Source organism: Cetorhinus maximus, chromosome 7 (assembly GCF_964194155.1).
Source record: "Cetorhinus maximus chromosome 7, sCetMax3.hap1.1, whole genome shotgun sequence".
NCBI lineage: Eukaryota > Metazoa > Chordata > Chondrichthyes > Lamniformes > Cetorhinidae > Cetorhinus > Cetorhinus maximus.
Genome location: NC_135885.1, coordinates 144,228,016 through 144,241,304, shown reverse-complemented (window position 1 = coordinate 144,241,304; position 13,289 = coordinate 144,228,016). Strand labels below are relative to the sequence as shown.

At 42.9% G+C, this 13,289-nt stretch overlaps 1 protein-coding gene across 1 annotated transcript in view; it reads left to right on the top strand.

Moving 5' to 3' along the window:
* The first annotated feature begins 2,549 nt into the window (after positions 1 to 2,549).
* Positions 2,550 to 13,289, top strand: part of nalcn (sodium leak channel, non-selective) — a 201,302-nt gene continuing 190,562 nt past the window's right edge. Inside the window, exons 1-2 of the mRNA XM_078546046.1 lie at positions 2,550 to 2,684; positions 6,926 to 7,108. Of these exons, the coding sequence (XP_078402172.1) occupies positions 2,577 to 2,684; positions 6,926 to 7,108 (291 nt within the window). The 5' untranslated portion in view covers positions 2,550 to 2,576. The remainder of the gene's footprint in view (positions 2,685 to 6,925; positions 7,109 to 13,289) is intronic.

The window sequence follows — 13,289 nt, the reverse complement described above, 5'->3', positions numbered from 1 at the left end:
AAGTAAATAAGCAGATGCAGCAAGCAATTCGGAAGGCAAATGGTATGTTGGCCCACAATGCAAGAGAATTTGAGTTCAGAGGTAGGGATGTCTCACTGCAATTATACAGGTCCTTGGTGAGACCACACCTGGAGTATTGCGTGCAGTTTTGGTCTCCCTACCTAAGAAAGGACATACTTGCCATAGAGGGAGTGCAGCGAAGGTTCACTAGGCTGATACCAGGGATGGCAGGACTGTCGTATGAGGAGAGATTGGTTCGACTGGGCTTGTATTCACTAGGGTTTAGAAGAATGAGAGGGGATCTAATTCAAACATATAAAATTCTAACAGGACTAGACAGACTGGATGCAGGGAGGATGTTTCCCCTGATTGGGGATTCTAGAACCAGGGCCACAGTCTCAGGATACGGGACAGGCCATTTAGGACTGAGATGAGAAAAAATTTCTTCACTCAGGAGGTGGTCAACCTGTGGAATTCTCTACCACAGAAGGCTGTGGGGGCCAGGTCACTGAGTATATTCAACAAAGAAATTGATACATTTTTAGGATATCAGAGGCATCAAGGGGTATGGAGAGAAAGCGGGAATATGGTGTTGAGATAGAGGATCAGCCATGATCATATTGAATGGCAGAGCAGGCTCGAAGGGCCAAATGGCCTACTCCTGCTCCTAGTTTCTATGGTTCTCAAACAGGGGTCTGTGGAGCCTTGAGGGTGCATAAAGACTTTCCAGGGACCCCGCGATATAAGGTGAAAGTGGGAGGTGGGAGTGGAGCTGCCACATCGATAGCACAGGGTGGGTTGACTGCCTCACCTGGGAAGGGAGCAGGGATGGAGACACGTGAACAGCAACATGCAAATACCTGTTTTATTGCTGAAAAAAGGGACTTTTTTTTTGTCAAAGTTTTTTTTCTCTTGCATTCAGGACAATTTGCAAAAAAAATGTCGATGCCCATCACCTGATATTGGCATTTTCTTGTAAAATGTCCTCTCAGTGCAAGAAAAAAAGCTTTGACAAAAAATGTCTCCTTTTGTTTTCCCCAGCAATACTCAAGTTCTGTACTACCAAACCACTATTTGAATGCTGTTTTCTTAAAAGTTTTATTAATGCACTCTTTACATCTGCACTTTCATATTTATATAGTGTTATAATTTAAACAGAGGTGCCCATGATTACTAATCCATTTGAAAAGTGGTCCTTCAACCAGAAATGTTTGAAAACCATTGAGATATCGAACTTTATTTTTGTTTGCGGATTAAAAAAAGTGAAAGAATGAACGATGGAACGTTCAACACACTAAGAATATATCTCACTCCACGCTCTGGGACAGAGAATCTCAATTGACGTTAACATGAAAGCAGAACAGAAAATGCTGGAAACACTCAGCAGGTCAGGCAGCAGCTGTGCCGAGAGAGACAGAGTTGACCTTTCAGCCAGGTGATGTTTCTTCAGAACTAGAAAAAGTTTTTAAAAAACTTTAATGGGTATAAGCAGTAGAGGCAGGGGGAGAATGAAGGGAGGAAAGAATAAACCAAAAATGTCTATGATAGGGTAGAAAACAGGAGAGGCATTTGGAGTGAACTTTCACCCTCAAGGCGGGTAGCGGCAGTTGGGAAAATTCCCAGCTTGGCCCACCCATCTCGGGAGAAAATTCCAGAAAAGATGGGATTTTTATTCGGGGGGTGGGGTTGGTGCGGGCTACAGTTGGGCTAGCTAACCTGGGAAAAAGTTCAGAGACAGCCACAGAGGCTCAGTTATTTCAACAATCAAATGAATTTCTGGGCTCTGAGCCAAGCCTCATATGCATCCTTGGCTGACAGCCTACAATTCTACTGGACTGTTGAAACAACTGAACCCCAGAGAAAACATTGCTTGATTAACAGCTCTGGCTTTCTGATCTGCTCTGTCAATTGCACAAATGTTTATTTATGCAAGATAAAGAGGTTTCAAGTGCTTGCAGTTTCTACTATTGATGCTTTAAGGATCTGGATGATTGACACTTTTATTGGCTTATAGTAAAAAAGGAGTTTTTTTAAGAAAATGGAAAGTTATCAATGAGAGTTTTTTTTAAGCTTTTTTTTTACACATTGTTTCTACACAGTGTTTAGCGGGTGAATGGACATGGAAGTGCCCTAGCTTGGCATGGGGTCATGAGGGGCCATGGAGGGTGGGTAGGGGGCATACCTTGGCATGGAAACCATTAGGAGGACCTTTTGAACTTGCCTTTCAAAAGATTCCCTCATTCAGACTACAGCTAACGACATCTGAGGTCCCATGAACCACAACTTCGAAATACTGGCCCAACTCCATAAAAATTGTGGAGGACAAGGGCGTGCCCATCGCCGCAATGGAGCCGGCCTGGTCGGGAGTGCTGGTCGGGAGCTCGCGACCTGAACCAACTTGCACTCTTAACAGACTCTACTGAAAATCAGAAACCCCGGAATCGGGTCTTGGCTGCCATTTTCGCCCCTCCAGGGGCTATCCCTGACCCCTTGAAATTCCAGCCCATTGTATTTGTCTTACTGGTTTTTTTTTTATGTTGACAGAATTCATTTCTTAAAAAAAGTCGATTTCAAAGATGTTGAAACGGAAGCAAAGTTCCAGAGTGGAGAGCCAGCCTGTTACAGACTTTGGGCCTGATGAGATGCTTACTGACAATGCTGACATCCTGTGGATTAATAAGCCGGTAAGTCATGTGGTGAACTCCTCTCAAATATTTAGGTTGGAAGCCTCTAAATGTTCTTCTGCCCGGCCTCCCATCTTCCATCCTCCAGAAACATGAGCTCATCCAAAACTCTGCTGCGCTCCCCCCACCCCCCCACACCAAGTCCTGTTCACACATCACATACTGTGCTCACTGACTTATATTGGCTCCTGATCTAGCAACATCTTGATTTTCAAATTTTTATCCTTTGTTTTCAAATCCTTCCATGACCTCCATTACCTCCTCCAATCCTAGCACCTTGCACATTCCCAATTTTAATCGCTCTTCCATTGGCGGCTGTGCCTTCAGCTGCCAAGGGCCTAAGCTCTGGAATTCCCTCCCTAAACCTCTCCACCTCTCTCTCCCCTCCTTTTAAGGCACTTCTTAAAACAATACTTATTTGAGCAAGCTTTTGGTTATTTATCTCTCTGTGGCTCAGTGACAATTTTTTTATATCACAAAGTTAATGTTAAATGCCTTGGGATGTTTTCCTATACTAAAGGCACTATATAAATACAACTTGTTCACTCGTAAGTGACTTTTCTATATCTGCACTTGATGTAGTGCTTAAAAAAATAAACCATATCTGGGTCTCTATTTCTCCTCCAGGTATTTCCTGATGCATCACCTGTTCTCCCCCCTGTCTCTCCTAGCTCTATGACATTCATGACCTTTCTTGGGCTGCCTTTTGCCCCATTTTAAATCTCCTATGCTGCTACCATCCACTCTCCCGCACCATCCACGTATTTACCCGGCTTGTCTCTGAGACTAGGAAGTTATGTTTAACCTTCACAAATCACCGGTTAAGCCTCAACTGGCGTATCATATTCAGTTCTGGGCCACACTTTAGGAAAGATGTCGAGGCCTTGAGGGTGTGGTGGAGATTTACTAGAATGTTCCAAGGGGCGAGAGACTTCCGTTAATGCGGAGAGGCTGGGATTGATCCCCTTTAGAGTGGAGAAGGTTAAAGGAAGATTTAACAGTGGGGATCAAAATCATGAAGGGTTTTAATCAGGTGGGTATTGGGAGAAACCATCCCCAACAGCAAGTGGGTTGGTAATCATAGATCACAGATTTCAAATAATTCATAACAGAAACAGAGGAGGAAATGAAGAGAATTTATTTTCACACATATGGTTATGACCTCAAATGCACTACCTGAGGTTTGAGATCAGATTTACAGGATCCTTTGAAAGTTAATGGGACATATACTTGAAGAGGACAGATTTGCAGAGATATGAGGAAAAAGTTGAGATGTAGCTCTAAATGGGACAGCTCTTTCTAAGAAGTGGCACAGGCAGGATGGGTTCAATGACTTTATTCTGTAAGATTCTGCGAATATGTAAATTAACTTCACTATTTACCATTCGGTCAACACCCCAGGTTCAAGTCAGGCAGAAGTATCTCTCTGCCCAGGCTCTGATGGGATGAGGATGTCATTGGAATTGTGGGCCCAATGTTTCTGTAAATAATCCACTTCTCTGTCTCTAGAGTGACTAGAATATTCACATGGTCCCATAAATCATAGAATTAAACAGCACAGAAGGAGGCCATTTGGTCCATTGTATCTTGAATGATATGCTTCAGCAAACTTAGTTTCAATGGTAGGGTGGTGGGAATGGGGGGAGCCTCACACGCTCATCTGAGAATTTTGTGAAAGTTCTTATCTTTTAAAAGATCCTAATGATCTGAGCAGATCTTGCTAGCCAGCGCTGTCTATACTGTGGCATTGCCTCCTCCCATAGGTATGCTTTTGATTAATTAATTTTTGTCAAAGGAGAAGTTGAGGCCTTGATCAGTTGACAGTGATTCTGATGTACAACTTATTAATGTATTGACCTAAAGTCCATTAGCTGAGAATTGAAAAATTACAGAGTAGGAAGAATGGACATTGTGTAATGGCTCCTCCTTCTGGTTATTACACAGCATTACAAAAAATGGCCTGTTTCTGCACTGGACATTCGGCCCAACTGGTCCGTGCTGGTGTTTATGCTCCACTCGAGCCTCCTCCCACCTCTCTTCATCTCGCCCTATCAGGGTATCCTTCCATTCCTTTCTTGCTCATGTATTTATCTAATACCCCCTTAGATACATCCTGCCGTTCTCTAGCATTGTCATAATCTTCAAGCATCTATGTACCCATGTTTATTTTTTTCTTAACATGGCTTTTCTCTCTCTGTGCTGGATTCCAACCTGAGATATGATTTTATGCTGCCATGCCTTAATGAATATAATTCAGTAGACTTTGCCAATATCTTGAACCTTCACTAACATTAAACCACCCAAGTAAGTGCTCAGATGCAATTTGCAATCTCTTTCTAGGATTGTTACCTGATCTGGAATGTGCTGCCTGAAGAGGTGGTGAACATAGATTTAATACCTTTCTTCAAAAAAAAAAGGGGAATTGAATAATACTTAAAGGAAAGAAATTCACAGACAGCTATATGGCCAAATTGTGCCTGTGCTTCCCCTTTGAAAGAGTGATCCAATTAACCCCGCTCTCCTCTTTCCACTTGACCCTGTACATTTTTCCCTTCAGGTACTTATCCAATTCCCCTTTTTGAAAGTTAAGTTGAATCTGCTTCCACTGCCCTTTCAGGCAGCACATTTCAGATCACAACTTACTGGCCTGAATTCTACACTTTTTTTTCCAATTAATGGCCACTTAAGGGCAGTTTCCCGCCTAGCCACAATTTTTAGGCTGGCGGGTGGATTGAGGCTCCATTGGGGGGGAAGACCCGAAATTCATTCAAGTTAGACTTAGGGCAGGGAGGGGGTTTGGGGGATGTCTCCATCAGAAGCCACCTTCTGACCGGAGGGCGCCCCACCCCTGCACCCCCACCGAAGGCCTGGTGACCTCCGTCCTCCCTCTCCCCCACCCCCTAACCCCCAACCGCCGGAGTGAGGTGGAAGTCCCGCCTAACACAATCAATGCTCTTTAGAGTATAATGTGGCAGCAGGGCTGTTGGAGTCGGCAGGGGCTTGTTTCCCCGCAGACTCTTCGGATGGCAGGAGGCGAGCCCCCAACATCCTAAAAATTCAGGCCACGGTGTTTATTGAAGAAAAAAATTCTTGTCCCCTCACACTCTGCCCCAATTTCTTTTTTTTTTCTTTGCAATTGCCTTAAATCTGTCCCCTCTGCTGACTGACCCTCCTGCCACTGAAAATGGTTTCTTCTTATTTACTCTTATCAAAACCCTTCAGAATTTTGAACATCTCTGTTCGATGTCCCCTTAACCTTCTCTGCTCTGTTGAAAACAATCCCAGCTTCTCCAGTCTCTCCACATTGCTGAAACCCTGCATTCCTGGCCCCATTCTGACAAATCTCTTCTGCACTGCCTGTAAGGATTTTGTCAGTGAAGTATTGCCTATGTGAAGGGTGGGAGAAGTATTGAATGGCGTGCACTAAAGATTTCTGTAAGCGAGGTATGCCTATATCTTAATCTGCAATAGCAACTTGGATTCAGAAACTCACTTCAAATTGGTCAAATTTGCAAACTGCAAAATTTGCTTAGCGTGAAATGAATTAGGCAAAATGTATAAAGTGGATGAAATAATCACTCTGTAAATGAGACATTGTCTGGATGAAAAGCAAAGTACTGCAAATTGGAGAAAAACTGCATGAAAAACACACAAAGAAAGGTATGACAATGGGTAGGGGTGAAGTTGAATGAGATCTAATGTGAAGAATATTTTTATAATTGTGGAAATTAAAAACTGTAATATTTTGGATTGATTGAAGGACTAATGATATTGATAGTTTAACTGTATCCAGGGTATGCTGGTTGAGGACTGTGTAGATGGTAGCACAGTAAATCCTGTATAAATGAACACTCCCAAAAATTGGACACCTGGAAACAGACAGACACTTATTGAGAGACTCAAATAACTTGCAATGTGACTGATTCAAGAAAAGCTAAAACCACAAAATCTTGCAAATTATGAACCACAAACAACCTTTGATGCACCAAGTCCTTGGTTTAGGCCCAGGTGTCACTGTATCAGTCTGAAGGTTGTAATGAATGATGGATTGTCACTGGAGTTCTTTCAGTCCCTGCTTGTGCCCCAGGTTTGAATTGTCCCACAACCTCTTCGGTATGTGCAATAACTATTTTAAAAATAAGAATGCCCTGTAAAGCAAAGGCAGCTGCTGCCAGTCCCTCGGGTATTTCCCTGTACTTAAAGGAAAGACGGGGTTGCTAATGCTCTCTCTTTGTCTGCAGTGGGTTCACTCTTTGCTGCGAGTTTGTGCCATCATCAGTGTTATTTCCGTCTGCATGAACACACCAAAGACCTTTCAACACTATCCACCTCTTCAGTACGTGACGTTTGCCTTGGACACGCTCCTGATGTTTCTATACACTTCCGAGATGATTGCAAAGATGCACATTCGTGGCATAGTCAAGGTAGGGTTCTCTTTTAGTGAGAAGAGTAACATTGACGCCAGCTGACCAGCTCACTGTTACTAAGCTCCTGCTGGCTCAGTGTGTGAGGATTTGTATTTTCTTCTACAATTGGTTTCTGAGTAAGTGCAATCCCAGAAATCCTGGGTCTTATCACATGGTACAACTTGACCGTTGAAAACAACAATGTTAAAAGTGATGCAACTGCTGACACTCGCCTATTTTCCATTTCATGTGTAGAATGATGCAGATCAGAGAGAGGCCATGTGGCCCAGTGTGCTGACACCAACTCTGCAGAAACAATCCAATTGGCCCCACTCTACGCTGCTCTTTATGGGACTAGTTGCTTGATAAAAAGAGAGAAAAATTGGAACAGAAACCGGATAGGCACCACCCAAGTTTTTACTGAAGCTGTTTATCATTGTGCAATTTCTCTTTGTGCAAAGTGTTGTAGAAACCGGGTATAAAATGGCTTGTTAAGGACTTGTTGAATAGTTATTGGCACCAACTGAGGCCACAAAGGGAAGCTCGACAGTGGTTCCTGGGCCGGTGACAGCCAGACTGCAAAAACCCCCCTGATAGGAAGAGAGAGCCTCACAATGGCCACTTGTCCCTTACTTGGCCCCAGCAAGTATCTCCTTGAAGTCCTCTGTCTCATTTCAGTGGGAGACCTCCTGTTGTCTCAGCTTCTTCAGTGTGGACCCTGCTTTTCCCAGAGATTCTGCTGGTTGGACCTTGTTCACATTCACTGATTTCACCCCCTTTCCCCCATCCTCCCTGTCCTGCTGTTACTGGTGGAGATCCTAAGAACAATCACTTGCATTTGTAAACACCTTTTTTTGATTTAGTGAAGTACCCCACAGTGCTTCACAGGAGTGCTTTTTCACACCTAGATTTGACAAAGTGACAGAAGGAGATATTAGGACAGGTGACCAAAAACCAGGTCAAAGGGGTAGCTTTAAGGAGCATCTTTAAAGCAAAAGAGAGGTGGAGAGGATCAGAGAGAGTATTCCAGAACCGAGGGCCTAGGCAGCTGAAGGTACAGCCGCCAGAGATGAAAATCGAGGCTGCGCAAGAGACCAGAATTGGAGGAGCACGGAGGTCTCATAGGAGCAGGACAAGGCCATTCAGCCCCTCGAGCCTGCTGCACCATTCAACTAGATCGTGGCTGATCGTTACCTCAAGGCTATCTCGGAGGGTTATAGGATTGGAGGAGGTTACAGAGGTAGGGAGGGGCTAGGTCATGGAGGGATTTGGAAGCAGAGAGCACGTTTATAAGGCAGGTAGATGGGAGGGAGACAAAGAGGGAAACTATAGGCCAGTTAGTCTAACATCTTCATTGAGAAAATGCCTGAATCCATTATTGAGAAAGTAATAGCAGGACATTTAGAAAATCATAATACAATTAGGCAGAGTCAACATGGTTTTATGGAAGGGAAATAGTGTTTTGACAAATTAAAGTTCTTTGAGGATGTAACAAGCAGGGTGGATAAAGGGAGATAAAGTAGATGTAGTGAGTTTAGATTCCCAAAAGGCATTTGATAAAGTACTGCATAAAACTTTGCCACACAGGATAAGAGCTCATGGTGTTGGGGCTAATATATTAGCATGGATGGAGGATTGGCAAACTAACAGGAAGCAGAGTGTAGGGATAAATGGATCATTTTTCAGGTTGGCAAACTGTAACTAGTCGAGGGCCACAGGGATCTGTGCTGGGGTCTCAGCTATTTATAATCTATATTGATGACTTGGATGAAGGGATCGAGTGTATTGTAGCCAAATTTGCTGATGATACAAAGATGGGAAAGCAAGTTCTGAGGAGAATAGAAAGAGTCTGCAAAAGGATATAGGATAAGTGAGTGGGCACGATTTTGGCAGATGGGAAAATGTGAGGTTGTCCACTTTGGCAGGAAGAATAGAAGAGACCACAGAATGCTACAGGACCGAGGGATCTGGGTGTCCTCATACATGAACCACAAAGTTAGCAAGTAATTAGGAAGGCAAATGGAATACTGGCCCTCTTGAAGAGGGATGGAATATTTAAGTAGGGAAGTTGTGCTACAACTGTACAAGGCTTTAGGGAAAAATACATAGAGTACAACATATAGTTTTGATTTCCTTATTTGAAGAGGGATAGACTTGCATTGGAAGCATTTCAGAGGAGGTTTAGCGGGTTGATTCTGGGGATAAAGGGTTGTCTTATGAGAAAAGGTTGAACAATTTGGATGTATACTCACTGGAGTTTAGAAGAATGAGAGGTGATCTTATTGAAACCTGTAAGATTCTGAGGGGGTTTGACAGGGTGGATACTGGGAGGGTGTTTCCCCTCATGGGGAAACCTAGAAATAGGGGCACAGTTTAAAAGTGTTAGCTTCTTTTTAGCTTTGAAGAAGAGTCATACAGACTCAACGTTAACTCTGTTTCTCTCTCCACAGATGCCGCCAGATCTGCTGAGTTTTTTCTAGCATTTTCTGTTTGTATTATTAAAAATAAGAGACCTCCCATTTAAGACAGAGGTGAGGAGGGATTTCTTCTCTCAGACTGTTGTTAACCTTTGGAATTCTCTTCCCCATAGAGTGGTGAAGGCTGGGTCATTGAATATATTCAAGGCTGAGTTGGACAGATTTTTGATCAACAAGGGAGTCGAGAGTTATGGTGGACAGGCAGGAAAGTGAAGTCAAGGCCCCAATCAGATCAACCCTGATCTTAGTGAATGATGGAGCAGGCTTGATGGGCCAAATAGCCTACTCCTCTTATTTATTATGTTCTTTATAAAATAAAGTTATTAAAAATTGGCATTATTGTTCGGAGTGGGGCATCTCGCTACATATCCCAAAAGTTAGACTTTCCCCCTCGCCCTTCAGCTAAAACCTATTTGTCCTGTAACTTGCTGGGAGTGTGAGATCATGACAGTGCGGAGAGCATAATGGGGCATCTGGGACCTCAGACTGTTGGCCCCGTTGTTTACTATCTCCTTTAGCCATTGAGAATTAATCATTGAGGAATGATGGAGAAGGAATTCGGAGGAATTGGAGTCAAATCAGGGACAAAGAGAAATGAAGAGGGGCAAAGAAAGACAGGATTGAGAGAGAAAGAGACAGAAGGGAAAAGTAAACAAATAAATTTAAGAATGTTTGCAATCTTTCTCAACAAGCTACTTACGACTTGTTGGAATGAGACTGGACAGTTCAAATTGTTTAATTGCAAGAAATTGTTCAATTAATTAGGAAAGCTAATAGAATGTTATTGCTTATTGTGAGGGGAATTGAATAAAAAAGTAGGGAGGTTATGCTTCAGTTGTACAGGGCATTAGTGAGACCACATCTGGAGTACTGTGTACAGTATTGGTCTCCTTATTTAAGGAAATATGTAAATGCATTAGAAGCAGTTCAGAGAAGGTTTATTCGACTAATACAAGAATGGATGTGTTGTCTTATGAGGAAAGTTTGGACAGGTTAGGCTTGTATCCACTGGAGTTTAGAAGAGTAAGAGGTGACTTGACTGAAACCTTTAAGGCCTTGACAGGGTGGATGTGGAGAGGATGTTTCCTCTTGTGGTAGAATCTAGAACTAGGGGTCACTATTCAAAAATAAGAGGTCCCTCCTTTAAGACAAAGATGAGGAGAAATATTTTCTGAGGGTCGTGAGAGTTGGAGCTCTTCCTCAAAAGGCAGTGGAAGCAGATTCTTTGAATATTTTTAAGGCAGAGCTAGGGGTAGGCAGAAATATGGAGTTGAGGCCACAATCTGACCAGCCATGATCTTATTGAATGGCGGAGCAGGCTCGAGGGGCCGAGTGGCCTACTCCTCCTCATTTGTAAGTTTGTATGTATGTGTTTCTGGACCAAAGGAATTGATTGCATTAACAGTTGTATTTTGTTTTTTTTTAAAAAAAAGGTACTTGCACTCTAAGTATATGATCTGAACTTACCTCAGCGTTTAATGGGTGATTAATGGGCAAGTCCAGCAAGTTCTGAAAAATAAGGGGGAGGCTGAGAGCTAGCTGCTATTTGTGTGAAGTCAGCAATGGGTTGGCGTAAAGTAAATTTACCAACAGTTTCTGGAGATTCGTGACACTAGCGTCTCTCTGCATTCCCTGTACTTTTGCTGGACAATTTATGTGGTAATAATGATGTCTCATTAACATTTCAGGCGGAATTTTACAGTCCCGCTGAAGTCGCTAGGCTTTGAAAGGCTCACAGCATTTTATGGCCCCACCCCCACCACAACAGGGCTGTAAAATTCTGCCCGCCTATCCCTTGCTGATGTGATTCTTGGCATGAAATTTACAGCCTTGCTGCAATTTGGCATTTCCTTCTAGTAGCAGAGCCAAGCAACCAATAGAAAGAACAGATTGAAGTCTATTATTAATCAGCAAAAGTTATGAATTAGAATTTTTGGCTTCATTAAATTTTTAATTAGGAGGAAGAAAGGTGGAAAGTAGAAAATTTGTGGAGAAAATGAGAGGTCCCTGTGAAACGCAATCGTTTTAATGCTTTCAGTTATTTTTTTTTTACTGTCCAAACAGTTTAGCGTTTCATGTGAAAGGAACACTGTTATTAGTTCTTCATATCAATTCATAATGCTGCTAACTACTTTACCCAGAGAGTGAAAGGTGAGAATGTGGAACTCTCTACCACAGGGAGTGGTTGAGGTGAACAGTATAGATACATTTTAAGGGGGAAGCTGATAAACACATGAAGGAGAAAGGAATAGAAGGATATGCTGTTGGGGTGAGATTAAGAAGGGTGTGGAGCATAAACACCAGCATGGACCAGCTGGGCTGAATGGCCTGTTTCAGTGCTTTAAATTCTATGTATTGTAATAAAATGTCCTGAGCACTCCTAGCCACTTTTTCTGACTGCTCAGTCTATCCCTGTGGATTCTTGGAATCATATTTGGCCTCATCCTGTGTTGAAATATCTCAATTCTTGATCTTGTGCCTGCAAACTGTATCCTGCCAGCTACTGGCTGTCACAATGTGCGCGCGCACGCACGCACACACACACACACACACACACACACACACGCAACAGGGATGTTAAAATGGAGAAAGCATGACCATTCTGCTGGAACACTGCAGGAGTTATTCTTTCAGAGGTGATGAGCGTGTATCGGGGGTACTGAGAAGAGCTTTACTAAAGCAGGAAATGTTAAGAGGGTATGGAAGTGATGGACAAGATATTCTTGCATGAGCTGGTAAAGTTGGTGTCTGCCAGAAGTATGGGAGGTTGATGTGAAAGGCTATAGTACTGGAAATATGTAATGAAGTATAATGTCAAATTAAGGTACAGCACAACTGCTTCCTAATTATTGCTAGGGGATGCCAGAATTGTTGCGCACACATTCATTATGTATCCACAGTTGGAGTCGGAAATGGGTGGGTTGATTATTAAAAAAACTCGTGAATCTCTTTAGCTCGTCACCTCTTTAGCTCCAAGGGCAACATAGGGAGAAGTAGCCACCGGGTTAAAGGATCCTTTCTTGTAGCTGAAGAGTCTTTGGATTGGTTGGCACAATGTTGCAAAAACCATGAACTATTCGAACTGGACATCGGGGAGTTTTGCTGTGTCCTTATTAAAGCTGATTTGTTTTTACAATTCATTCATGGGATGTGCTGTTCAGTGGGAATGCCAGCATTTATTGCCCATCCCTGATCATGCTTGAGAAGGTGATAATGAGCCACCACCTTAATACAACTGAGTGGCTTGCTAGGCCATTTCAGGGGGCAGTTAAGAGTCAACCACATTGCTGTGGGCCTGGAGTTACATGTAGGCCAGACCAGGTAAGGACGGCAGATTTCCTTCCGTAAAGGGCATTAGTGACCCAGATGGGTTTTTACAACAATCTGGTAGCTTTATAATCACCATCACTGATACCAGCTTATTATTCCCGTTTATTTAATTAACTGAGTTTAAATGCCCCCAGCTGCCATGTTGGGATTTGAACTCACATCTCCATTGTTCAGAAACACAACTACTATGCTGCCATTCCCTGGTAAAATCGATGCTGTTTAGAGCAGCGTGTACAACCTGGGCAGGGGGGGCGGGGGGGGTGCATATTTCAATTTTTTCTCACTAAGGGGCTGATGAGTAAATTTCAGCGAGAAGATTGGCTCAATGTTAAACATGAATTTTTTAAAAATCAATGTTAAAGCAATAAATTGATAACTTTTTTTTAAAAAAA